Below are 26,741 nucleotides of genomic sequence, written 5' to 3'. Positions count from 1 at the left end.
GCCCAGCTCCAGCACAACCACCGGTTTCACAGCTGAAGAGACTCTTTTGGACAAAGATCCACAAAAAGGAAATATAAAGGACTGGTAACTGTTGAAGCAGCTCCTGCAAGGGCACACGAACCCTGACAGGATGCTCAGGCACAAGCAGAGCTCCCACCAGGATGTCATGAGCGTTCCTCCAGGACAGCCGACCTGTGACGGAGGCAAGGCACTGGTTTGGAGACCTGGCCAGGAGGGAAGGAGCACACCTGGGCTACTCCCAAACCCACCTCTCCAGGTAACAGCCTCCCTCTTTTAACCCCACACGGATTTGAGGCTGTGGTAGGATCAGAGATCACAGCCTGGCTGCAGACAGTGCGTGCCCACAGGAACCAGAGGCTCCTGGGGAGGACATGGGTGGGTTTGTGTTTCCCTTTCACCCGTCACACCTGGGTCACTCCAGCCCTGCACAAACTCAGTCTAGAGAACAACAGCAGTTCGCACTGAGTTCTCTGCTTCTAGGAACACGAAAAGGTGAGAATTCCACAAACTTCTGGCAAGCAAATGGCCTCAGGCCTGTGACCTGAAGACACTCCTGCAGGGGAAGCTGGGCCCTCATCTACAAGAGTTCTGCAGAGCAGGTCTCACGGAGCTCAGCAGCATCGTCTCCTCAAGCACAAGCAGACCCCAATGTGGCTGAGAACCCCAGAGAGCCCTCAGAGAGCCCAGGGTCCAGCTTCAGGTTCAGGCACTCTGAGGTGCCCGTTTGCTCACCAGGAGCTGCAAGTCAGATCAGTGTCTGAGGTGCCAGCTGCCCCCACGCCCCTTACCCGGGAGGAAGGGGTCTCTCCCACGTCGTGGTCTTGTTGTTGTGGTCTACATAGTAGACTCTACCATTTGGCAGCTCCCGCTGTTCCCACCTGCAACAAAAACACAATCCTGAGGCAGGTGATCCTTGCTAGAACCAAGAACATCCAGAGAGCTGCACCTGGTGGGTCAGTGAGCCCCCCTTCTCACATCCTCAGTGTTCCAAACTTTATTTGACAGGTCTGCATGGCAGCTGCTGGCCTTGCTAGATGGAGACTATGGGAGAGGGGCTGTAGCACTCTGCCCTCTGGAACACACAAAACCTGGAGCAGAAATTCCTCATTTCCCCCAGAAAGGTCAGCATAAGAATTCACACAGGGTCAGTTTTACACCCGGTGTTTTTGATGTCGTTTTTGTTGGGTTTCTCCTAATATGTCTTTACAGGGAAGCCTTTGAGTTTGGGCTGGGGCTGGGTTCTCTCCCTGGCAGCCCCAAGGCTCACTGCTGACAGCCACGGCTCAAACACACCACGTGGCCACGGCACTCAAGTCGGGATGGCCCCCGAGGACAGCCTGTGTGACAGGGAGTCTGGCTTTTCTGGGCCACACTAGAACCATTCTCTGCCTGAATTTATTCATGAATTTACCCTGGCAAAGGTAAAAGCTCCATGGAGCCTGTGCTTTCCTGTCAGCTTTTATCCTGCAGCAGAGGGAGGCAAGCCAGTAGCTGCTGACAGATAAAGTGTTCTCCTGTCACACTCCTGCTCCCACAGGCCTCCCTACCCATTCAGTCTTCTGTCTCTAATCATCACAAAAAGCTCAAGCAAATTACTACACCAGCTTCTGTTGTGACAGCAAGGAAGCCAGCCCAGAGCGGCAGAGAGCAGGCAGCCCTGGGGAAGGAGCTGCTCCGGGCACTGATGCCCCATCCTGGCTCACCCTCACACCTCCCAGGGGACAATGGAGTCATCAAATAGTGACCTCAGCCACAGCCACACACCTGCTGCAACACAGGTCACCATCATCCCAGCCTCTGCAGAGGCCAGGTAACTCCTGCAGGTGTTGCTGTCAGCCAGCAGCACTGGGCCTTCTCCTCCCTGGAACAGATCTAGGACACCAGCGGGTATCCATGATGGAGAGCCCAAGGCAGGACCTGTTGTGCCCATGCACCTTTGAGGGTGAGGGGCTGTCAAGCCTAATGCTGCCCAGATTCCTGATCACTAAAAGCACCAGGACAGGTAAAACAAGACTGAAATCCCTAAGAGAAAACCAGCACAGCTGGGATGTCCTAAGACACAAGTGTGTCCACCCCATGAGATGGATGGTGGAAGGTCCCTGGGCATCTTCAGGGAGAAGGCAGGGATGTGGAATTGCCCTGAACAGGTCCTCTAGATTCATTAACAGGTTCTCTGATCCATATGGTTCTGAGGACTTGGAAGTCCTTTATGACAAGAGGCTCTCAAGCCCCACATACCATTCCCGTGGCTGTAGAGACCAGAAATCCCATGATGACGATTCCTCCAGGTTTCTGGATCCCTCAGATACCCCTCTGGGTGCCCTCATGACTGCCAAGAGCCACACGGGATTTGGGAGAGCTGCTGGTGGTGGCAGCTACTGACTGACGTCCTCTGCCCCTGTGTCACACCCTGTACAAACACTGATGAGCTCACAGGCTCCTCACCAGCAGCTCCCTGGTGATCTGCAAAGTAAATCTGCTGAGGGCTGGCTCACCCTGTGGGCAGCAGTCCCTGCCATCAGTGATGAACCGCAGTCACTGCTGACACACAGCAACAGCCTGGGAGATGGGGACACTGGGGACATCCCATCCTCACTCAGACCACCCTGCCCAGCTCCACATGGCCACCAGCAAAGGAGATCCATGGTTTTGGGAGCACTGGATAGTGACAGCTCTCCCCACGTGCACACACTGCAAGCATGAAGCGCCTGACACGATGGCCCCCAGCAGCTCCCCTCCAGCTACCCACAGGCTCATGATGGCCATGGATGCAGGGAGCCACGGGCACTGGGAAGTGGCAGAGCTGAGACAACTCGGTAGTCCAAACAAAACACCCTCCTTATGTAAGAAACCACAGCCCTGTGGCTCCTGCCAGGCAACATAATGCACCTCTTTGTGCGGGCGAGACAGCGCCATGCACACACCCCCCTCCTGGCCGGCTGTCCCAGTGCAGGATCATCCCTGATAGGATCCAGATGCAGGAGCCAGGGGCTCTTATGCCTCCCTGCCCCCTTTTGTTATCGATCCACTCAGAAACCCCAAGTGAGAGCCGGGACCCTGCGCCCAAGGCCTCGGGCACTGCGGCCGCTGTGCCGGCTCCACACGCTCCTGGCTTCACAAGGGAACGCTCTGCCTGGAGCATGTGAAGGAGGTTTTGGGCACTGTTGGGGCTGGAATTACTCAGAACTCCTTCCAGCACCCTCCAGCCCCTAGGACAGACTCTCAGTTGTGTGAGGGATGCCTTTGAGCCACCACACCTGGTGCAGATGTTGAGGCCCAGAGATCTGAGCAGAGCAAATCGCTCCGAATCCCCACATGAACCCAATGCTCTGCCTCCATCTGTCACAGCCCAGAACACAGGCTGAAGAGAGTGCTCCCCATGCTCCCAGGGATGCAAGGAGGCATGTGGAGAATGAGGCAGGGCAAGCAGGAGGGACGCCATGCCTGGAATGACTGGCAGCTCTGCAGGGAATGTTGCTCCTGTGAGTGGTAGAGCAGAAGCCATCCCTCACGGGCTCTGCAGTGTTCCCTCACAGACATCCCAGCAGAGATGGGCCAGCGAGGGGCTATTCTGCATCCCCATCTCCCACTCAGGGCCCCAAACCACCAGTCAAAGTAATTCCCTGGTGTGGTAAGCCAAGCAAAAACCAGCCGTCGTAGATCAGGGCTCAAGAGAGCCCCAGAAGCTCCTTTACACCACCCCCAGGACACAGTGTGTTGTGCAATCCCAATTTAGCAAATCCCTGTTAGCCCAGGACCTGGTTTGGCAGCTCTCAGGGCTTCAACGGACTCAACTCTCCGCTCTCCTTTACCTGGGAAGACCTTGATCCCAAGCAGGTGAGTGCTGCCCAAGCCAGCCCAGCATGGCACAAACGCAGCACATGCCAGAGAGCGGCTACCCTCTTCCCCCTACAGATCCCACTGCCAGGAAGGGAGGGACTGGCACAGAAAGCACTAATCAAAGGTGTCTCCAGATATCCAAATTCTGGGAGCTCAGCCTGGAGGATGGCTCACTACTCCTCTACCATTCCTCTCCATCTGTCTTCCAAAGCGCAACAGCTTTATCCTCCTCCCTGCTCCGACACACACAATTCTCTGGTCTGTGAGCTCCACAGGGATACAGTGGTGGGGAGGACAGGGCCACCCTTATACCTGGTTGGACCAGGCAAATCCAGCCTGGCATGTCTTAGAAAGCAGTGCCTGCAGCCTCCCGAGCCTTCAGAACCCCAAATCATGAGATATCTGCAGGCTTCTCCACCCCAGGAAAGAAACAGCCTGTTTCCAACCCCAGGTGGGGAAAAGGAGCCCTTCAGTCTACCTGGTAGGAGCAGAAAGGGGCATAAGCTCTGCCTGGAATAAAGGCCTTTTTGAGAGCACTGGACTTTTCCAGCTGCCTGGAAACAGGAAGCGCCCAGGCCAGGAGAACAGAACCCCTCACACACCCGGCATAAAGGCACACTGAGCCGTTAACCCTAATTACCTGTGACTGACACACGAGTAGGCCCTGACCTTTCAGGCATCGCCTCAGCCAAGGGAAAATAAACAGCTCCCTTCATCCCAAACACAGCCCATTTCACCCCCGCCCAGAATTCAAGGTGTTTGATACAAGGGGAGAACGACCCAGCTGCAACACAGAGGGGGCTGAGCCCAGACACCCCCACAGCCAGCACATCCACGGGCATTGCTCAGCCCCTCCCTGTTCTCCTCCAGCCCCGCTCTCCTCCCCCTTCTCCATAGCCCGAGGAGGAGGAGCATCCGCACCAGGGAGAACGGGCACTGCTACTGGAGGGTCCTGCCCATCTGCCCCCAGCAGTGGCCAATGCCCCAAGCATGTCCGTGCCCTCCTGCTCAGTGGGAGCTCCCTGGAAATCCACACTTGCTCTCCCGTGTGTTTTCCTCTGCCTGATCCCTTCAGCAGTCCCAGGAGAGCAGAGAGCTCTGCATGGATGCTGAGAGGCTGCTTGGCACTGTGCTGCCATCCACTCTTTACTGCCCCAAACCTCCGCCGGCACAGCCCAGCCCCTGGTCCAGAGGATCCATGGCAGCCAATCCTGAGCAGATGGGCAGAGCAGGGGACACAGGCTGTGCCAGGTGAGCAGGGCACAGGGATCCCCACAGGTGCCCCAGGCCACTCCTGCTCCACTGAGCACCAGCATTCCCACCAGCTCCCAAGGCAGCACTTCCCTCCCTCAAACAGCCTCTCCTTCCAGGCCACAGCAGTGTCCCAGTTTCTTCCTGTCCCCACCTCCAGGGCCCTGCCTCCCTCCCCGAGGCCCACAGGAACCCACCATGCAGAAGTCTCAGACAGAAAGCAGAGCTTACCCAGGGGGCAGAGCATCCAGGGCGGGCACTGCTGCCCGGGCCGGGGGGGCACTGGAGCCGGACGCTGCCTCCTCGGCCTCTCCAGAGCCTGGCAGGGCAGGAGGGGCAGGAGCGGTGGGGCCATCGGTCGTGCCGGACACCGCCGGGGCCGGAGCATTCGCCCCCGCTGCTGGCCTGTCCTCTTCAATGTCCACGGCACTGACGGTGTCCCCGTTCACTGGAAGGGCAGAGAGCAGGGGGTCAGCACCCAGGAGGGGATGGGATCTGGCCAATCCTCCCGGGAGCAGAGCTTGGGTGACAACCCAAGCACGGGACTCACAGTGCTCCCAGCCTGCAGCAGAGGCAGCACCTGTGTCACCCGGATCCCTCTAGGAACCACTGCCTCTATCTTGAGACAAAAGCAGAGGGTACTTTTTTGTGCTCAGTTTCTCTTCAGCCACTTGAAACACACTACATCCCTGATGGGAAATCAGGGAATGAGCAGGCCCTCCAAAACTGTGGGTGCAGCATCTCCCCCGAGGCAGAATGAAACCTGGGCTCAGCAAGTCAACAGCACTAGAAAGAGCTAAATGTTGCTGGATTCCAGTGAACTTTTGAAAAAGGGAAGGGGAAGAGACAGAGCAAAGGAAAACTACAAAGAAAAATGATGAGGAGGAAAATGCTAAGCAAAAAAATGAAAGGGAATTTGTTTGAGGAATACTTATTAGATACCCAAAACCCTGAGACCTGGCAGCCCAGTTGAGCAGAACCTTTGCTACAAGACATCCTGGCTGGAGTGGCAAAGCAAAAGTTTTAAAAACAACCCAGAAACAAGGAACAAAGTATGGGATGCAGACAGAGCTCCACAATTTAGAGCTGAGAAATGGACAAAACCATAAGGGAAGCCCAAATATTTAGTATCGTAGGAAAAACCAGTATGAACTACCACAGATGGGAGACTGAAGAGCTACAGACACTCTGGAGAAGAGGCAGAGTGCTCAGGACTCTGCTTGGCAGCTGGAAGGTGGCAGGACAACATCCTCCAGCACCAGAGGGATCCTGGGACACAGTAGCAGTTGAAGGTGCCCCCAGGCAGCACTGAGGGTGAGGAAGATTTTCAGGTCAGCAGCAACTTCCACCAGAGTCCTGTGGCAGCCAGCTGAGGAGGTCCCTGACTGCCCCTTATGTCAAGCAAGCCTGGGAAAGGGCAGTTTTAGAAGCCTCAGTCACGCTGTGCCAGTCTCTAAAGAGAACCTACAGAATGACGCAGCTGAGTATGCCATGGTTGGTTTGATCACAGTCCTGGACAAAGCAGGGAAAAGCTGATCCAAAGTTCACCTGATAAGGAAGGGTTCCAGGGGGAACACAGCAAGGGCTGAACAATGTGACTGTGGGGAAAATACACCTGGGAATAATCTCCTTTTGTTGAAATTACAGCTGAGAGTGACAAATGTAACAGGGACGTTCTTGCAACAGCCTGCTCGAAAAACATGGCAACATCACCAAAATGTACCAAACTGAAGGGCAAGAGGATGGTTTGTAGAGGCACTCCAGGGTGTCCAACACTAATCCCAGCCATCCAAAACACTCCTCTCCCCATCCTCAAGTCATCACCGACAGGATTTGTGGGAGGCACAGAGGGTGTGAGCGGTAAACACCAACAAGGACAGCACAGTCATAAAGCCACTGGGGAGGCTGCGGCTGGGCCAGTAAAACGTGCTTTAAACAAACCAAAGCCAAGAAGCCAAGTTGTACTTGGGAACAAAATCCTGTCCCCAGCCTGAGGGAGTGTCCACAGAGTGAGGAGACTCGGGAGGGCTGGCCTTTGGCAAAAATGAGCTTTGGCAAAATTGAAATTGCGTTGTTACAGGTCTTCCCAATGAAATGTAAAAAACCCCCAACTTCCTTCTGGGTTAAACAAAACATTTCCTTCTTTCCTAAATGAAACACTCTGCTTTTCCTTCCAGATCTCCCACAAAAGCAAACTCAGTGCGGAGGAGTGAGAGATGCTCCATGAAAGCTAGAGAAGGAAAACAGATCAGTCACATGTGACTTTGTAGTCAGGCACTCAGCAGGCCCCAGTCCTGCTCCACAAGGGATTCAGGGCTTTGTGGACAAACCCAAGAAAACACAAGAGAAACCTTTCCAAATATACCCTCTGATGCAAGAACCAGCCCCCTTTGAGAGGTGGGTTTGTGCCTTTGCTGATGCTCCACAGGCAGCTGCTCCTCACTTCAGATCTTCACTTAAGGCTGATGGGAAATTCAGCTGAACCCTGAAAAGAGTCCACTCAGCAGTGACAACTGTCCTCCTCATTGTGGCGTCAGTGATGCTGCTGTCCCAGTATCCTTTTAAACACCTGGAGCTGGTGGCTGCAGAGTGGAGCCACAGGAATCATTCCTGACAGGCAGCACCGATCCTATGAGAGAGCTCTGCGGAGCTGTGCGGCTTATCAGCAGTAGAAGTAAAAAAAAAAAATCAATCGACTCACAGGGAGGACATTCCTAGGCACTACAAGATCCATCATCTCAGCGGAAATGGATTTTCTCCACCATAAATATCCCTGAGCTCTGGTCCCCACCTCCCTGAGCGTTGGCTCACCTGTGCTGTTGACTGCTCCGTTGGCCATGGTGTTGGCTGTGCCATTGGCAGTGCCGTTAGCTGTGCCGTTGGCCGTGCCATTGGCTGTGCCGTTGGCCATGCTGGCATGCTGTGTGCTCTTGGCCTGCTGCCGGTGCCGGCTCCTGGCGCTGGGACTTTGCTCTCCACTCCCTGTGTTTCCCCTGGCCACTCCGGCCGCGTGTCGGTGCGTCCTGCGAGAGAAAAGAACATGGGAGGTGAGAGACATCACATGGAAAACCCCACTCCTGTCTTTTTGCCTCAGTCTTGTGCCGATTCCATCCCTGGGAACGGGCGGGATGCAGCCACGTGCCTCCACTCAGCGCACTGCCCCAAGCTTCATGCTGCTTGCTCAAACCCGCCAGAGGCAGAGTCCCACGGAGGAGTCACCTGAGTGACAACCCCTTGCTTTTGTTTGTGGGTGGCCACCTCACATGCCAAGGAACAGCCCTGGGCACTCATGGCCAGTCACCAGCTCACAGCCCTGAGACACCGTGGCTCCTGGCAGCTTGCTCCGTGCACCCCTGCAGATGCCAGGGGAGATCCCATGGCAGCCCCACCTCCTGCACCACAGAGGGGATCCTCACTGGTGCCTCCCACCTCGCTCCAAGCCTTGCACAGAAACAGGTGAGGAAGGTGCAAGTGTTTGCTGCTGCCAAGACAGCCGTGGCCCCCGGAAAAGGAGGGAACAAGCAGCTGGGAAAGATGGAAGCTGAAATCACAGCACAGGCTGTGACTGGCTCAGGTGCAGCTGCTCCATCTCTTGGGGGTCTCTGTGTCACAGTGGAGCTCACCTGCCTCCATGTCCCCATGGCCAGAGCAGCCCAACTTCTGTGGGCAGAGGACCTGCAGCTCCCCTGGCAAACTCCCCCTCAGACCACCCTGGGTCCCCAAGGCAGCACAGAGGCTTCCCAAAAAAGCTCAGTTTCACCTTAGGAATTTGTTACTGCGAGTGGACAGGGAGACAGGGTGGAGGGGGGGGGATGCTGCCTTTCCAAATCCGGGGGCAGGGCAGAGGCAGAGCCCAGGTACCTCCACCCAGGCTGGCAGCCAGGGCAGCAACCACGGAGAGTGAGGACTGCAGGACCAAGACGTCAGTTTGCCCCAGCCAAAATCTACCCTTAAAAGGGCAAAACCCACAAACTGTCCCCGAGTGTCAGGGCTGGCGCTGGGAGGGGACAGCAGCTTGGCAGCGACAGGGCACAGATCAGTCATGCCACCCTTGCCAGCTCCAGCAAGCCCTTGGTTCCTCCCACTTATTCCAAAGCCTCTCTCCTTGGGGAGCAGCTCATGGCAGGACTGGGATCGGGAGGAGACATGGGAAAGCAGGAGATGGTTGTTGAAAATAGATCAGATAAGAGCCACAGGGCAGAACAGAGCTGTTGTGAGCCCTTCGACCAGCCACGGACTCCCAGGAGGGAAGCCCCACCCAGGGGCTCCTCAAGAGGCTCCTCAGACCATGAATTCACCCCCGACATCCTGGCTACCCTCGGACACGGCTCCGTGCTGGTTTGCTTTGCCCACCAGCACCTGGGGACGTGGAGCATCTGCAGGTGCAGAACAGGCTCCTCTTCCCTGGTCAGGAGGTAAAGGTGGCCCCTCACTGCCACCTCAGCGGGGCATCCTGACATCACATGCCTCCCGAAAGCTGGCTGGGACCCCTCCCCACAGTCACCCCCTCCCCACAGTCACCCCATGGCGAAGCCAGAGGCAGCGCAGGCCCCAGAGCCGTGGCCAGAGGGCAGCGGGCAGGTGGCACCAGCCAGTCCCACCAGGAGCAGCCCCCTCCGCACGAGACAGATCTGGTCCCTGCCCTTCCAGCACAGATGAGCTCAGAGCTGCCCAGGCAGTTTTTAGAAACCAAAACAGGATGTTTCCAGGCTGCCAGGCGGAGGCACAGGGTTACCAGCCTGAATTAGCCAGCCCGCCGCCCAGCCCAGCCCTCCCACGAGTGCTCCCATCTGGGCATTGTCTTTTAATAGACACTGGAAACAAAGCCAGGCCACGGAGCACAGCGGGATGGGAATGTGCGCCTAAAATAGGAGCGGGGAGAAAATCAGGCAAGGCACAGATGGAAACAGATGGTGGGACGGAGTGAAGTGTGCGTGGGGCAGCCCCTCTCCCGGGGGGAACAAGACCCCATTGTACCCCATCGACTGGGGACCTCAGGTGGCTGCCCCAACCCTAACCTGGACCAGGGCAGACGGTGCCAAAAAGGAACATGGGATCATCCAGGTGACATCAACCACTCAGCTCTCCCACTTCTGCCAAGGCAGAGCCCCCACACAACAGTGGCCAACACAGACCCTGGCCATGTAACACAGGAATGGCCAGTTTCTCCAGCTGAGGTGGCCAGAAGGTCCCAGCATGAGATGCCAGCAGAGGTGGCAGCATGTCTTGGTCTCACTCAGCACATCAGTCCCCAAACTGTCACTGAAGAGGAGGAAGGGCAGAGCACAGAGAGCCAGCACTGGCTGTGAGAGGTCAGGGCAGGAAAGCCCCAGTGCCATGTGGTCAATGGGAGTTCAGCTCCCAAAAATACAGAGATGAGAAATTCCCCCTGTCCCTGCCAAGAGGGGAGGAGACCAACACCCAAATGAGAGAATCATGGAATGGTTTGGGTGGGAAGGGACCTTAAAACCCATCTCATTCCACCCCCTGCCATGGGCAGGGACACCTTCCACTATCCCGTTGCTCCAAGCCCCATCCAACCTGGCCTTGGATATTCCAGGGATGGGGCACCCACAGCTTCTCTGGGCAACCTGTGCCAGGGCTTCCACAAGACAAACAGGGCTTGTGGCACCCACGGCCCCAGCCCTCAGCTAAGGCCCCCTGGGCTCTGTTTTCTCCCTGTACAGAGGGCTGTGGAATTTCACACCCCACCACCAAGATTAGCAGCAAATCCCAAGATGACATTTGTTCAGGAGAAGAAAGAGAAGCCTGACCAAGCTGTTTCCCTCGTGGGGACAGTGTAGAAATAGCTGAGGAGCAAAGAATGACCCTTTTCTTCCCATCCTGTCGGCAAGTGAGTTTGCCAGCATCCATCACCAAGCCCAGAAAATAAACACGGCTCTGTGTATAAACACAGCAACCATCACACAGCATTCCCAAGCGCAAGGGAACCGTGTTCCACCCCGGAGCAGGCAGCTGCCTTCACGGTGGGTACATCCAGCAGTGCTCTGTCCCACAGAGCAGTAACACATCAACCTGAGCAGGTATGTCCAGAACACCCTAAATTCAGGGGAGTGCAGCACAGATTGAGGACTAGCTTGGAAGTTTCCCACGCCATGGCAGCCATGGGATTGGAATGATCAGAGGCACACCTGGCAGGTGTCTGCAGAAGTCCTGGCCAGACTTCAACACTCAAAGACGAAACTCCTCACAGCCAATGGAAAAGCAGCAGGGAAGGGGCAGCAGGCAGTGACCAGGCCGAGCCTCCCAAACTAGAACTTTCTTTGCAGGTTTTCTAGCACCTACTGAGAGCTGTTAAGTGCCTGCCAAGCCTAGCTCTCTCAGGTCACTGAGCACTTCCCACCTCTGAGAATGATTTAACACCTGGACAGCAGGAATCAACAGGAGCAGCCACCACAAAAGGGCACAAACTGTGTTCACAGCCTACTCCCAACGCCCCATCCCTCTCCCTCCTTGGGTGGAAGATGAACACACAGCATGGAAGGACATGGTCACTTTTGGAGCCAAAAACATCATCTCTGGTGTGTGCCCAGGAGATGAAGGAGCAGAAGAGCTCGAGGTGTGGGGCTTGTAGCTGAGAGTGCTACTGAGCCTGGGCCATGCAGAACCTCCCACAAGCAGGCTGCAGGCGCCCTCTCCACAGCCACACTCCTATCCAGAACATCTGTACAGGCTGCTGGGCCACTGCCACACTGGAAATATAAATAGGTGTTAAATTCAACTCCATGTTGACAGTGTGACACGTCTCCCAATAACCACAGCTCCAAAAGGAGCAGCGCTGAGCCACTCCAGCCCAGCAAAGAGGCAGGGCAGGGCACTGAGCCAGGCACAGGATGGCCTGTTGCCCAAGCATCTCATTTCCTCTGGAAGCAGCTGTTATTTCCCTGCAGCTCTGCTTCTCCTGCTCCTGGACTTTCAGAAGTGTCCTCTTGTGACCATTGTCCAGAGGACCATTGTGCTTCCCAGTGCCTGGCCAGGGCTGTGCTTTAGGGAAGAGCTGGGGGTCCCCATGATCCACATTTGAAGGGATCCCACTTTCTTAGTTTGCTTGGTCACAGCCTGCCCCACTTCCAGACAGAACATTCCTTCGGCTGCCAGTGGAGCAACTGGTGAAACTCTCTGGGCCATCACAGACCTGATACTCCTTGAGACAAACCCTTTAGGAGGGGCTCAGGCCAGCCACAGCCTGTCTGTACAGTCACCCCCTGTACCCCCAGCTCTGCTGTCCCCCGGGACAGGCCACCCCTGCCCCACCTCTCCCGTGGGCTGTGGTAGGGGCTCACTGGGAGATCTGGAGTGGGGTGCACTGCAAAAGGACAGGGCCACAGCAACCTCTCAGTAACGGACACACAGCCTGGGGCCCTCACCTTGGTCTGCTGCCAAAGCAGTTGGTACTGGGAGGCTGGTGTCGGCCCTCCGTGGCTGCAGCCGCGCTGGTGGGGTCCCGTCCAGGTGCCTGGGACCCTGCATGGGGGAAGAATGGGAGGGTGAAGAAAAGGACTGAGACACCTACTAGCTCTTCCCTCCTCACCTTCCAGAAAGGAGCCCCAAAAGCACAACAGCCCCACCTATTGCATGACAGACCCCCAGCACCCAAGGACACCCCACCTTCACACTGGGTTCTCTCCTCTCCCACTGCTGTGTGAGGGCACAGCCCCCCCTGCCCAGCACCCTGTAGCTCCAAGCAGAAGGCAGGACTCTGCAGAACTGGCAGCACCAGGAGAGAAGCCACATCCAAGATTCCCAGATTTCACACAAGTTTTGTTTCCCAGCAAGGAAGAGAAGGAGCCAGGGGGAAGCAACACATTAGCCCCTGTCCAGCACAAGCTCTGCTCCCTCCCCTGGCAGGCTCATGGGTCAGCCATCAGTACATGTCCCCATGGGGAGCCCTGCTCAGGAAACACTGAAACCATTTCCACAGGCCACAGGAACAGCAAGGGAAGGGGCTGATCCATGTGGATGGCTGGAGAAGGGCCTGGAGAAGGGCTGCTCCTCCCAGGCCATCGACGCTCCTGCTCCAATTCCACAGGAATTCGTGAGCATCCAGGGCAGGCGGGGCTGGCACCGGAGCCTCATCTGGGAGAGGAGGCAGGTGCTGGCTCTGGGTCACTGGCCCAGGGGTGCTGGGGATCGTGGGCTCAGCCCCCTCCTCTCCCCACTCAGCGCCTCGTGCCTGGAGCCACTGCGCGCACGTGGGGCCGGGCACTCACCCTCTGTGCCGGCACTGCCATCGGGAAGGCTTCCCAGAGCAACAGCCGGCCCGTCCAGGAAAATCGTCAGCTCTCCGCCCGACACAATGCTGCCTTTGTTCTCCGTCTGCAGGTCCAGGGTCAGCTGCCTGTTCTCCACTGTGGGAGAGAGGGGACAGGGAGAGAGACCACCAGTCACCACTGGGATCCCAGCTGCGATGGATGTGGCTCCACCAGCCCAGCTCCCACATCAGGCCCCTGGCCCACTCCCTGATGGGTCCCCCACAGGCCTCCCCCACCCCCCAAAGGTGCCTGCTCCCTCAGGGCCAGTTGTCCCAGTGAGCACCATCAGCACTGGCCTCACACCTACAGGTATCTTTCAGCACTGCTCGAGGATCCCCAGCCAGCCTCATCACCTTCTCCCAAGGAAAACCCTCCCTCACCAGCCACCCTTTTACTGGGGCTGCAGCTGCCCCAGGGGCCCTGGCTTTGACACAGCCAAGACCCTCATTGCTCACAGATCCAGGAGCTGGGGCTGTAGGGCAGATCCTGGCAGGAAAGTCAAGGGATTTAACACAACACATGGGGCAAGAAGGGTCCTTCATGATGGTGACCACCACATCCCCATAAATCAGTTCCACTGAACAACAGCGGCACAGAGGGCTGTCCGCAAACAGGAACACTCCAAACACTGTGCTGAGGCATCGGACTGCCTCCACAGAAGGTTCTGGAGTGTGTGGCATGGTCTGGGAGGCTCTTGGAGACAGTTGCCAGCTCCACTCCCACCCTTGAGAACCATTTTGGCTTTATCAGCTTTAGCAAGAGTTTGCTGGTCCCTAGGGGCAATGGGGGCACAGGCACAGCCCTCAGCACCTGTGGGCAGGCAGGGCTGGTCCCCTGGGTGACAGCACCCACCCCAGCACAGCAATGCCTGCCGGAGCCAGCCCAACTGAAACACCCAGCTCCGCCACAGAAGGCCAGAAAAATGTGGCTGCGCCAGCCTGGGACAGCAGCCCAGACACTTCCTGACTCATTTGCTCAAATAATATTTGTATTATACACGGATTGCTCATGACACAATGGCACCATTTTTTAGCAACCTGCTTTGTCCTGGTGCGACGCGGGGACGGGGTGTGGTTCCTGCCAGTGGGAGCAGGAGGGAAGGAGCACACACCTATGGACCCCTTGTCCCACCTCTATCTTCAAGCTGTCTGTGCTGGGATTCAGCACCCCCTCCTCCAAGGCATCCCAAAACCCAGCGACATGGGGTCTGTGGCAAAGACAGGGCTATGAGACAGGCTGCACTTGTGGATCTCAGGGAAGTCTCTGGTTTGTAGTGCCAAGGATACAGGTATCCCCTGCACAGAAGGGGCACACGCTCACAGGGGTACAGCAGAGGCTGGAGTTCAGCTGTCACTTATCATCCACCCATCATCCAACAGGGGATTCTACTGAGCCCGGTCTCCCTCCTCTGCCTCACAGAGCTGTTCTCCGCTTGCTTCCAAGGGGAACCGACCTCACAGGCGGTTTTAAGAGCCTGAGACAGAAGATGCTACTGAGCACGGCCAAAAACCAGAACAAACCCAGACCCTGTTTCCCCCCTGGCTCCTCCAAGTCATAGGAATCCGCATTTTCTCTGGGGTCCCTCCATCCCCCTCCGTGAGCGCCACACTCCAGGGCCGTACAAGCCCTCATTGTGCGGGCACTCGGCCGAGGCGCAAAGACAAGGTGTCTCCAAGTGGAGGATGTGAACATGAACCTCCCAGCCGGCTTCCTTCTCCCCCCCTCCAGCTTTTTTAAAGAAAATAAACACTCGCAGAACCTTCCCCTCCCTGTCCCCGTCCAGCGTGCAGGACGCACAAAGGGACATTGCTGCTGCCCCGACGGCGGGTCCCCCGAAGGGCCGAGCACAAAGGCTGCCTCTGTCCCGCCGGCTGCCAGAATGTCAGAGGAATTATTATTATTTTGGGAGGGGGTCGGGGGGTGATTTGGTCCTGAATAAGGTCTCAGTTCAGCTGCTTCCAGTGCCCCGCACACAGCATCAGAGCTCCCATTTAGCGGAGGTGAGCTGGAATTCCCACCCAGCCCATTAAGCGGATTTACGGTTCCAAGAAATGAGGCTGGGAGCAGCCGGTGCGATAACGGCCCCAGGCTGAGCTCCAGCCCCCAGGACCCCCGGGGACCACACATGTCTGACCCCAGGGAGCTGCCACACGGGACAGGCAGCCCCTCTGGAACACCTTGTCTGAGATGGCTCCATCTCCATGCACACATCCAGGAAGAATTCCAGCCAGCCAGCCAGATGGTGCTTCCCACTCTCTCAGCTCCCCAAACCCTCTTTGCACAGTCCCACTGGATGCAAAGGCCAGGTCCCATTCCAATAGGTCCATGTGATTGTCCAGGTTTTATCTGGGATGGATCAAAGCTCCCTGGTGCTGAGCAGGTGAAGACTGGCTCAGCCTTTGTGAATTTCCACAGCCAAAGGAACGACCTCAAGCTGTGGCTACAAGTCCCTATGGGGAGAAGCAGGAGGAAAGCTAGACCTTCCACAGCCATTCCTAAAACAAGGAAGAACCCAGAGTTTACAGGAAGGGATAATCTTAAATGTCCCGTGAAAGTCTCCCCAGGGCAGCTTTGCCCATGCTGCTGACCCAGCCTCAGCCACCAGCAGCTTAGAGACAACTATGTCCCACCCCATTTATCTGCCAGGGATAACGAGGAGAGCCTTGGACATCTACTTCTTTCCTCTGAAAGGTGACATAGGATGGGCATTGTCTGACCCCCATGGTGACCTACTGGCTGGATGACCAGTTTTATGAGATTACATCCCAGCCACAGTAAGCCAGCTCAGGGAGCTGCCAGGGCACGCAGCACAGCACAGCTCCTTTGGCATCACAGCCATTATAGGGTGGAGCTGCAGCTTTCCAGAGGTTGGGAAGTGCTGCTGGCTTCCTGGAGGGTCCCACGAGGCCATGGCTCCAGCAGCTCTGCCTGGGGCACAGCAGTGGGGACTCTCTGAGATCTGTAAAGCCCTGGAATGTGGTGCCACTCAGCACACAGTGGGACCAGCAAAAACCAGCAGGGCCCAGTATGGGGTTCCACAGAGCCCGCGGTGCAGGGCCAGCTGGGGTTGCTCCTTGGGCGAAGTAAGAGGTGGAACCAAGAGGTGTCTCTGCAGAGGTGGCACTCAGGGACCAGGGCAGGGGCTGTGCCATGGAAAATGAGCTGCTTTACAGGAGCCCTGGGAGCAGCTCAGCTCCTGGAAGGCTCCAGCTCATGTTGGTGATGGAACTCATTCTGACCCACCTCTCCACTTCCCATCCAATCCCTGCAGAGGCGGGAGAACTCTGCCTGACAGCGGAGAGGCCCCGCAGGCCCTGCCAAGGTGCTGGAAAGTGCTGGGAGCCCCAAAGCCAGGCTGGCCCTGCCCAGAGCAGGAGCTCCTGCGACAGCCAGGCTGTCAGCTCCAGAGGCTCTCCCAGCTTTCCTGCGAGCTCAGGCCTTGTCACTGAGCTCTTTTTCCAAGCTCCAGGCCTTGGAGCGGAGACTTTTTCACCTGAAGCAAGGCGTGCTTGGCAGGAGGGCTGACAGAAATGGGGGGAGCTCCAGCAACATCCTGGCAGGCGGGAGCCAAGCACGTCACTGTCCTGCCCACAACCAGATCCATTCCTGCCCACTGAGCGGAATGAAAGGAATAAAATGAAGGCCACAGCTACACTCACACACTAGTAACTCACAGAGAACCTCATCAAAACAGTAACAAGCCCAGTGAAGGCAGAGAGAGGGGCTGCTGCCTGGCAGGAGCAGCCCTGGGGAAGGGTTGCTCCAGCTGAGCACTTCCCAAGATGGGGAGAGGAGAGCCAGGTCCCTCCAGTGGCAGAGGGCACAACATTTTGCTGCCTCACACACATTAAGTGTCTGACTAGGGATGGCTTGAAATTCCAGAGGCCTTTTGCATGCCCTTGCCTTCCCTGGGCTGGTAGGCAGACGGAATGAGATCCCCTCCTCCCGGGAGGTGAGGAGCCCCCAGGGAAGAGGTCTCAAGGCTCCCATGGGACCCCCAGGGGACCCCCAGCAGTCTCTGCCCCACTCAGAGCTGCAGCAAAGCCTGAAGGCTGAGCAGTGACCTGCAGAGAAGAGGAGGGAGAAAATGCCAGCCCAGAAAAGATGGGCAGACAGAAGCAGACAGCCCAGGCAGTGCCAGCTGCCCCCAGCCCATGGTAGCACCTTCCTGGCAGGCCAGGGCAGGCTCTGCAGCTTTAAGAGTCCTCCCTCCCAGCCCACGGTGTCAAGGAAAAATTTGACACTTTTTTTCTGGTAGATGTTAATGGACAAGCTCGAACAGCCAGTTGCCTTTTCCATTCATTTTCCACACAGCCCCCTGGGAGGCTGGGAATGAAAGAGCTGATTGTGCCCCCGCAGGTAGGGCGGGAGCGACGGCGGCTCCAGGAGCCCGGCCGGCATCGGCACACCTCGGCTAGGAAAGCTGCAGGGAAGAGCGCCCCGGGGCACAGCCCCCACAGCCCTCAGGCTGTCTGACACCTACATCCCAAGCAACAGAGCCCATCTCGGGGCACACGTTCAGATCCTCGGGGCCTTTGCGAGGTGACAGCGGTGGCAGCACAGCTCCTACATGTCCCTCAGTGTTCCACACCCAGACCAGGTGCAGCCTGCCCAGCACAGGGAGCGTGGCAGGGACAACGGTGTGGTTTCACAGCCTGCAGCAGCAGTGCCAGGGGAAGCAGCCCACCCCAGGCCCTGGCACCGTGGAGGGTCTGACCCAGCCCCGAATCCCCCCGAGGCACAGGAGGCCCCTCTCCTTGCTCAATACCAGGTCTGTGTCTCACAAGCTTTGCTTGGAATAGACAGAGACAGCCTTTTCCAGCCCCACGCGGCCGCTCGCACCACCCTGGCCCTGAATGGCCGCCTTTATGTGGGAGCTGCTGTCACGAGCCACACTCTGGCAACCGCAAACGGCAGCAAATAGCAGAGGGGTTTGTGTTTCCGAGCCGGCTGCAGCACCCTGGCTGACGTGGGCATGGCTGACAGGGGCATGGCTGACGCAGGTACGGCTTCCGTCACACCCAGCCCCCAGCCCAGCCACACAATGGCACCTTGTTCCCTCCCGGAGAATGCAGGAGCTGCTGCGGCCACCCCTCTCCTCTCCTCCAGGCAGGTGAGGTGCAGGACCCCCGCTGGGGGACCCCCTCGTACGTACGCTTCCCACCGCTCCGGAGCAGGTTGCCAAGGCTGATGGAGGCGGCGCCCAGCAGCTCGTTCCTCAGGGTATGGCAGATCCACACCTTCAGCTCCAGGTGGCTCTGAGCCGTGACGTTCCTGCAGAGACCAGAGAAGGGGGCTGTCACTGTGGCCTCATGCCTGCTCCGTGCTTGGGCAGCGGGCAGTGCCAGCTCCAGGGAGCAGAGGGAGGTGGGCAAGGCCATGGGGCAACAGGAGACTCCCCTTCCTGTTGCCCTCCCAACCTGGCTGCCCCTGACAGCATTGTCGTCCAGGGGTAAAAGCTCTGACTGTCCCCAGCCAACGGCCCAGCAGAGCACAGGGAGCCAGCCCTGGCACCAGCTTCACACCAGGGGGTCACACGCACTCACAGGGTGAGGATCTCGTTCCACAGCAGCTCGGAGATGCCCATCTGCTTCCCCGTCTTCTTGGTCTCACTGGGCAGCCCGTCTCCAGCCACCTCCACGTAGCAGTTCATGCGTGCCGGGCGGCTCTGGGCCTTGGGCTTCACAGACACCACTGGGCAGGGACAGCCATGGGGTCAGGGGGAGCCCCCGGCCCTGCTGTCACCCCCCGTCCCATCCCATCCCTGCCAGGTCGGGGGCCAGGACTCACCGTAGCATTGGGAGAGGGGGAGCAGGAAGTGCTTCTCCCGATGGCAGCGATGGCTGCCACCAGCCTGATCACTGCCTGGCCCCCATCTTCAACCCTCCCGAGGGCTGCAGGGGAGTCACTGTCCCCACAGACACCTCCCTACCCCAGGGCACAGGACCACGGTGGAGGCGAGGCGGTGGGGGCACCCCCGGGTCAGCAGTGCCAGGCGGAGGGGCAGAGCCGGGGACAGCTCCGAGGGGATGAGGTTCTGAGATGAGGTTCTGAGGGGACGCGGCTCCGGGTGCCGGGAGCCATCTCGCGGCCACGGGAGCACCGGCGCGGCACTGGCAGGGCCACGGAGCCACGTCCCCACGGCAGCCGGGCGGGGAAGCAGCCCAGCCCAGCCCAGCCCAGCCCAGCCCAGCCCACAGGGCAGTGCCGGGCACCCTAGCTCCTGCTTCCCCTGGGAAGGGCTCCCAGCCCGGGGTGCAGCAGAGCACACACAGACACCATTCCCGGCAGAGGGATTGCCAGCGAGGCAACAGGACCCACCTTTCACGGAGAGCTGGGACTTCTCGCAGAGCGGCCCAGCCCTGGCCCTGCTGGAGCTGGCAGCGGCCATGGCATCACCCCCGGCTGGAAGCACAGAGAGGAGACGCCTCAGCGCTGGGCCGAGGGAGCTGGGGCTGCACTGGGGTCCCAGCCCAGGGCCCAAACACAGCCTGGATGCCACTGAGAGTAACCCACACGGCAGGAGACTGGGCAAGGGATGGGCAACACCCGGGAAACACAGGCTCCCTCTCATTCCTGATAAACCAGCCCTGCATCACAGGCAACACTGTGTCCTTGGGAGAGAAGCCTCCTTTGGGAAAGTAACCCCCTTCAATGGCACTGCCACAAGTCAAGCTGGGCAGTGTCTGTCCTCCAGACACCCCATCTGAACAGTGCAGCTCCCCTGACCGAAAGGCCAGTGCTGATCAGAGGTCAGAGCAGGCACCAAAGCCCTGCCCCACAGACAGCACCTCACAAGCAGCCCACGTGTCACCACACGTGGGATCCCTCAGAAGGGACACAGCAGTGGCAGTGGCAGGACAGAGCAAGATCCTGTCACAGCACAGGGAAATGGCTACATCCCTCAAGGGCAGCCCTGGTCTCATCCTAGAATCCCACAGAATCATTAAGGTTGGAAAAGACCTCCAGGAGCATCGAGCCCAACCTGTGCCCGATCCCCACCTTGTCACCCAGCCCAGAGCACTGAGTGCCACATCCAGTCGTTCCTCGGGCACCTCCAGGGATGAAGACTCCACTACCTGCCTGGGCAGCCCCTTCCAATGCCTGACAATTCTTTCTATGAAGAAATTCCTCCTGAAATCCTACAGGAAAACCCATCCTGTCTACTCTAAACAATGTCAGAGGGGCCTGGGGCTGCAGCTGCTGTGGGCACAGGGCAGGCCCAGCTGCACACCCAGAGCTCGCAGTCCCCCAGTACTCCCACCATTTTCTCCATCCCCGGTGCCGTGTCCCTGTCATGGCACTTCCCCTGCCCCTCCTGCTGCACCTTCCCCTCCGTGTCACCCCCAGGCAGGAAGGACACGCGCTGTGACACCAGGGAGGGTGGCAGGGCACGTGGCCAGGCCTCTGCTGAAACCACGGACCACAGAGCGGAGGGTGAGGTCACACATCACACAGGAGCATGAGGTCCTGAGACCACAAGTCAGCCCTGGGCTCACTGCCTCCTCCTCCTGCCATTCCAGGAGGAGCTGGAGAGGACAGGGGTCAAGGTCATGGCCCAGAGCCCCCAACACAGCAGGGCAGATGGGGCCATTCGCTGCTCACCCTGGGCAGAGCAAAGAGAAGCCTCAACTCTGTCACCCTGGGCAGCAGCAAGGGCTCAGTGGGGTCAAACTCAACCTCCTCCCACAACACTAAAGCCAAGAGTTCCCCCCTGCCTGGCCACAACTGGGGCACCTCCAACCTCTCCCTTCCCCGATCAGGGGAAGCAGAAAAAGGAGAGAAGCATCTCCAACAGGTCCAGCCCCTCTCCCTGTGCTGTAGTTTCCTCCCTGCTCTCTCCCCGCACCCTCATCAGACCGTACCGAGCTCCATCCCATGGGCAAATTCCCCGTGAAATCCCCTCTCCCAGGGTCTCCCCTCTCCATGCCAGCCCCATGCGACTCCCCCAAGCACAGCAAACCTGCTCAGCACCCCAGAGCCTGCCTGTGCCTCATGCAGCCCCCAGCTCTGCCTGGGAATCCTCCTTTGGCATAGCCGGCCGCTGTCCTGGCTCCATTCCACACACCCCGACCCCCAGCCCCTCGCTGAGGGGAGGTCACTCATCACGTTCATTGACTCGCTGTCACACACTTACTCACACTCTATTTCTCCCGGCCCACAGAGTACCCCGACCTGCCCTGAGGATACTGGATATGGCTCATCCTCATGACTGCTGTGACTCCTCAGCCCCGCAATCACACGATTCCAGCGGTGCCATTCCCATGGCACAGGGAGCAGCCGGGCACTGCTCTTGCTGTGCCAGCCCGTGCCCAGCCCCGTCCCGTCTGGGACGCCTCCAACCGTTTTTCTTTCAAATCCTGCCTTTTTTCCCCATTTTCTCTTTTCCCGATTTTACACCGTTTCGCTGTCGCTGGCTCTGACATCCCCGGCCACGTCAAACCCCCACCGGCCCCCAGAGCCCCGCGGTGTCCAGCGCCGTTCCCCAGGCACAGCTTTGCTCTCCCCCGGCCCTTCCCCGCCCCCGCACCCCCACACAGCGGGATCCCGCTTGGAAGGCCGAGGCCTCGTCCCTCCCCGGGGTTCCCGTGTCCGACAGCCCGGCCCGGCCTCCCGGGGACACGGACGGTGCTGCCACTCCCCGCTTACACGGGGTCACCCGCGGGGCCGCTCCGGGAGCAAACACTGCGACCCGCCCCGGGACCGGCCGGTGCCGCTCCACACAGAACTCGGCCGGGCCCGCGGACACCGCACAGGGAGGTGGGGCCGGGCAGCCCCTGCTGCGGCCCCGGGCCGGTTCCGGCACAGGCTGGGCGGAGCCCAGGGCGCCCGGCAGGCCCTGCCCGCCAGCCGCACAGGAGTGCCCGGGTGCCGGGACGGCCAGGCCATACCGGGAAGGGAAGCCTGGCCCGGCCCGGTCTGGCCCAACCCAACCCAACTCGGCTCGGCCCGGCCCGGCCCGACCTAGCCCAGCCCAGCCCAGCCCAGCCCAGCCCAGCCCAGCCCAGCCCAGCTTGTCCCATCCCATCCCGTTACCGGCAGCCGCTCCACTCCCGCTCCCTGGCTCCGGTCATGTGACCCCCGGCCCATCACGTGACCACGCCGCCCGGAAGCGCTCCCGCGGCCCCGCCGCCGCTCCCGCCTTGCCGTGCCCGGACCACAGCTCCCGGCGTGCCCTGCACCCGAACCACAACTCCCGGCGTGCCCCGCGCGGACGGTGGCCGGGCGGGACCATGGGACTCTCGGACATGGCGCGTGTGCCGCACGTCGTGGCCGACACGGGCGCGTTCCTGAGCGCGGCCCCGCTGCAGGTACCGGGGGGACACCGGGGGAGAGGCGGGGGGACATGGGGAGCGCGGGGGACACCGGGGCCGAGCCAGTGTGACGGCGCTCCCGCAGGACATCGCGGATGCGCTGTACACCGTGCCCGAGGTGCTCGCCGAAATCCGTGACCGCCCCACACGCCGCCGCCTCGCCGCGCTGCCCTGCGAGCTGCGGGTCCGCCGCCCGCGGCCCGACCTCCTGCGCCTCGGTGAGTACCGCGGTACCGGGACCCACCCTGCGGCCACAGGGACCTGCCCCGGCCCAGCTCCTCGGGGGCCGCCCCGCCCTGCCCGGCTCCCCCGTCCCGTCCCGTCCCGTCCCGCCCCGACGGCCGCTCCGCCCCCCCGCAGTGACCGACTTCTCCAAGAAGACCGGGGACTACCCGAGCCTCTCGGCCGCCGACCTGCAGGTGCTCGCCCTCACGTGCCAGCTCCAGGCCGAGACCGACGGCCCCGGCGGGGTCCGCTGGGAGCCGCAGGACAAGGTACGACCCGCCCGGGGACGGGGTCCCGGCCCCGCCGCCTCCGCCCACCCTGCTGTGTCCCCCAGGTGCGGCTCAGCTCCACCCCGCGGCACCCCGAGGCGCCCCTGCACCTCGCCGGCTTCCACCTGCCCGCCAAGGTAGGGAGGGGAGGGACGGGAAGGGGAGGGTGTGGAGCCCCCCGGAGCCCCGGGCGGCTGAGGGACCCCGCGCTGTGCCCCCCCAGCACAGACCCCCGGGGAAGGGGCAGCGCCCGCCCAGCCCCGAGCACGGCCCGATCCCGGCAGACAGTGACCAGTTCAGCTCCTTCCTGTACTGGCGGCCACCCCTGCCCAGCATCGAGGAGGAGCTGCAGGAGCTGCTGGTGAGACCCGGGGCCCCTCCCTGTCCCTGCTCCCCCATTTCTGGCTGTTCCCAACCCCTCTGTGCCGTCCTGTCTCGTACCCCCAGAGCACCCAGGCCATCTCCCTCTGCCCCGAGGAGCCCCAGAGCCTCGGGGATGGGGCCAGCGCTGGTGAGGAGGAGGAGGAAGAGGAGGAGGAGGAAGAGAGTGACGACGAGGGCTGGATAACACCCAGCAACCTGAAGCAGGCCCAGCAGGACGCAGGGCACTGTGACACAGACCCCGCTGGGGTCCAGGTTGGCTGCGTCACCACAGACTTTGCCATGCAGGTGGGGCTGGGCTGGGGCAGGGGGTGTGGGATGGGGCAGGGGGGTTGGGCTGGCTCGGGGGGCTGTGGGGGCACACTCAGACCTCAGGGCCGGTTCCACCAGCCGAGGCAGGGACAAGTCTTTGGACAGGGTGGGAAAAGCTCTGTGACGGCTTCTTATGTCAAAGCCAACTGGGTCTCTCCGTCCCAGAGGCTCCTCTGGGTGTCACTTCTGTCGGGGTCTCTGCCATGGGCCTCTCCCTGCCCAGGCTAGCAGAGCCCAGGTGATGCTCCTCCCAGTCCCAGCTCAGTGTCCCAGTTTGTCCCTCCCCTTGCAGAACGTGCTGCTGCAGATGGGGCTTCATGTGCTGGCAGTGAACGGGAGGCTGATCCGCCAGGCCCGGAGCTACATCCTGCGCTGCCACGGCTGCTTCAGGTGGGGGAGCGTGGGGAGGGGGCTGGGGGGTCCTGCTCCCGGGCTGAGCCCATGTTCCATGGCCCAGGGAACCCTCCCTCTCCCTGCCTTGCAGGACCACCTCGGACATGACCAAGGTTTTCTGTCCCCACTGTGGTAACAAGACCCTGAAGAAGGTCGCCGTGAGTGTCAGTGACGACGGGAGCCTCCACATGCATTTCTCCCGCAACCCCAAGGTGCTGAACCCCCGTGGGCTCAGGGTGAGTACCCAGACAGAATGATGGAATCACTGAGGTTGGAAAAGACCTCCAGGATCATCGAGCCCAACCTGTGCCCGATCCCCACCTTGTCAACCCAGCCCAGAGCACTGAGTGCCACATCCAGTCGTTCCTTGAACATCTCCAGGGATGGGGACTCCACCACCTCCCTGGGCAGCCCCTTCCAGTCCCTGACTACCCTTTCCATGAAGAAATTCCTCCACTGGGCCCCCGGGAATGGGAGCCCGGCCTGTGGCCGGCAGGTTGGAGGGAATCAAAGCAAAACTGTGAACATCCTCTAGGTGTTCCCCTTGACCCCAGGGCTTTAGGGCTTCCCTGCTCAGTTCTCCAGAGGCCTGTGGTCCCCTCCGAGCCCCCATGACCCACAGTTGACCCCTTGTCCCCCGGCAGTACCCGCTGCCAGCGCCGCAGGGCGGGAAACACGCCAACAACCCGCACCTGGTGGAGGACCAGCGGTTCCCGCAGCAGCGGCTCTCCCGCAAGGCCCGGCAGAAAACCAACGTGTTCGACCCCGACTACCTGGCCGGGGTGTCCCCGTTCGCCGAGCACGACGTGCACAGCCGGGCCGCCAACCTGCACATCCGCGACACCACGCTGGGCGCCGGCCGGCGCCGCCTCAACCCCAATGCCGTCACCAGGAGGTTTGGGAAGAAGAGGTGAGGGGCAGGATTGGTCCCCACCTGCAGGACCCACCTGCCTAGGTGTTGTGGTGGCTCTGGGAGGGTGAGGCCTCTCCCAGACCTGGGAACGGGCTGGACTGTTCCTCCCCTGCTTTGCTGGTGCCCAGAGAGGCTTCAACTCTTTGGTTTGGGGAGGCCCCCACCAGGGTGGAGGTGGGTGAGGTGGTGCCTTCCCTGCTCAGCCCCAGGCAACAGTTGTGTCCTAATAAACACAAAACTCTGTAGCACCGTGGCTCAGTCTTGTTTCTGTAGCTGCCTGTGCCAGGGTGAGCCTTTCTCTGAGCCGTGAGAACAGGGGAGGGAGGGAGGGAGGATTTCTCAGGCTGTTTTGTCCCATGGCCCCACAGTGGCATTAGCCAGGGGGAGGATAACGAGCTCCAGCAAGACAAAAGCCAGTGGTAGAGGTTTGTGTTTCACCCTGCACTGGGTGATGCCCAGGGCTGAAGGGGGAGGCCCCGGGGGAAAGCTTTGTGGATAAATCTGCTGAAATCTTTCACAATCAAGCAGTCTGCCCAGCTCTTGCTGCAGTTTCTTCTTATTCCTGCTGAAATTGTTCAAAATGATATAATTCCCAACACCTGCTGCAGTCCCTGGTCCTGGAGAGGTCATGGGTTGCAGAGTGGGAGCAGGAAGGGGGGACACAGCTGGGCCTCCCCAGCCCCAGGTCATTCTTAGTGTGTTGGTACTAAGATGCAAATCAAGGGAATGAGGTAACACCCCCCAAAATCCTGCTGGGGAGGTGGCAGCTCCGGTCATCTTAGCTTTGGACTTGCCTCACCTCCGTGGGGCAGAACAGCCCCAACGACCCTAAGGGAGAGTCTGCATCTCCCCCCATTCCTCAGCAATGGAATCCCAGACTATGGAAGCAATTCCTTTGGTTACAATTTGCAGGATGGGTTGGGCAGCCCCCCAGGGGTTACTGGGAGGCTCCACACCACAAAGTCAATGCAAAACGCTGGGATGTGATTCCAAAGTGCCTTTTCTTACACAACAGCTGCAGCAGGACACAGCTCCTGACCAGCACCAGATGGTTCCCAGCTGGACCATTCCACACTGGTGAGCAGAGCTTCCTCCCGGCAGAGGGAAGATGCCCTTGGAAAAACCACCACAAGACTTTACACAGCAAAATGAAAACTTTCATCGTTTTATTCTCGACTGCAGCTGTTTACAGAAATATAGTTGCGAGTATACAAATGTCCCAATAGAAGCAAAATATTTTTATTTTTTTTTTTAATATTCAACAAGTTATCACAGGAGAGCTAAAAACATAGATGCAAATAAAATATCCCCTCAGAGACAAACTGAAAACACCGGGAATCAGTGCTTGGAAAACCCCACCTACGAAAGCCATATACACAGAACTGCACAAAGGAGTATCTGGTGCTACTTTCACATTGCAGGACACAGAAGAGGCAGCTCAGTGCTGGACGGTGCACCCAGAACACCTGGAACACCTGCAGACAGGTGAGGAGGCCACCAGAGGTGCAGCCAGGAACAGAGGTTGGAGCTCTGCTCGGAAGGGGTTGGA

The 26,741-nt window shown here is 59.5% G+C and overlaps 2 protein-coding genes across 3 annotated transcripts in view; one reads left to right on the top strand and one right to left on the bottom strand.

Annotated features, from left to right (window-relative positions):
• The window catches only part of WWP2 (WW domain containing E3 ubiquitin protein ligase 2), a 34,539-nt gene extending 12,032 nt beyond the window's left edge, over positions 1-22,507 (bottom strand). The window contains exons 1-9 of one of the 2 annotated variants that reach the window (XM_027744521.2): positions 22,422-22,507; positions 19,707-19,790; positions 18,932-19,079; positions 18,541-18,659; positions 13,344-13,481; positions 12,501-12,597; positions 7,924-8,135; positions 5,344-5,560; positions 810-899 (exon numbers count right to left, since the gene is read on the bottom strand). In XM_027744521.2, coding sequence (XP_027600322.1) covers positions 810-899; positions 5,344-5,560; positions 7,924-8,135; positions 12,501-12,597; positions 13,344-13,481; positions 18,541-18,659; positions 18,932-19,079; positions 19,707-19,776 — 1,091 coding nt within the window. In that variant the 5' untranslated portion in view covers positions 19,777-19,790; positions 22,422-22,507. Of the gene's footprint in view, positions 1-809; positions 900-5,343; positions 5,561-7,923; positions 8,136-12,500; positions 12,598-13,343; positions 13,482-18,540; positions 18,660-18,931; positions 19,080-19,175; positions 19,329-19,706; positions 19,791-22,421 lie in introns of those variants that run through there. The other variant, XM_039384466.1, reaches the window with a different exon arrangement.
• An 83-nt stretch (positions 22,508-22,590) lies between these two features.
• Positions 22,591-25,440, top strand: NOB1 (NIN1 (RPN12) binding protein 1 homolog). Its single transcript, XM_027744524.2, has 9 exons — positions 22,591-22,696; positions 22,785-22,917; positions 23,060-23,193; positions 23,259-23,330; positions 23,417-23,554; positions 23,641-23,862; positions 24,179-24,276; positions 24,371-24,515; positions 24,924-25,440. Exons 1-9 carry the CDS (start codon positions 22,619-22,621, stop codon positions 25,191-25,193), a joined length of 1,290 nt encoding a protein of 429 aa, XP_027600325.1. The 5' UTR covers positions 22,591-22,618; the 3' UTR covers positions 25,194-25,440.
• Positions 25,441-26,741: the final 1,301 nt, after the last annotated feature.

The sequence above is a fragment of the Pipra filicauda genome, unplaced genomic scaffold, assembly GCF_003945595.2.
Source record: "Pipra filicauda isolate LSUMZ 115617 unplaced genomic scaffold, ASM394559v2 scaffold357_size738173_pilon, whole genome shotgun sequence".
NCBI classification, from domain to species: Eukaryota; Metazoa; Chordata; class Aves; order Passeriformes; family Pipridae; genus Pipra; species Pipra filicauda.
Note: the sequence above shows the minus strand (reverse complement) of the source record. Positions and strands in the feature narration are given on the sequence as shown.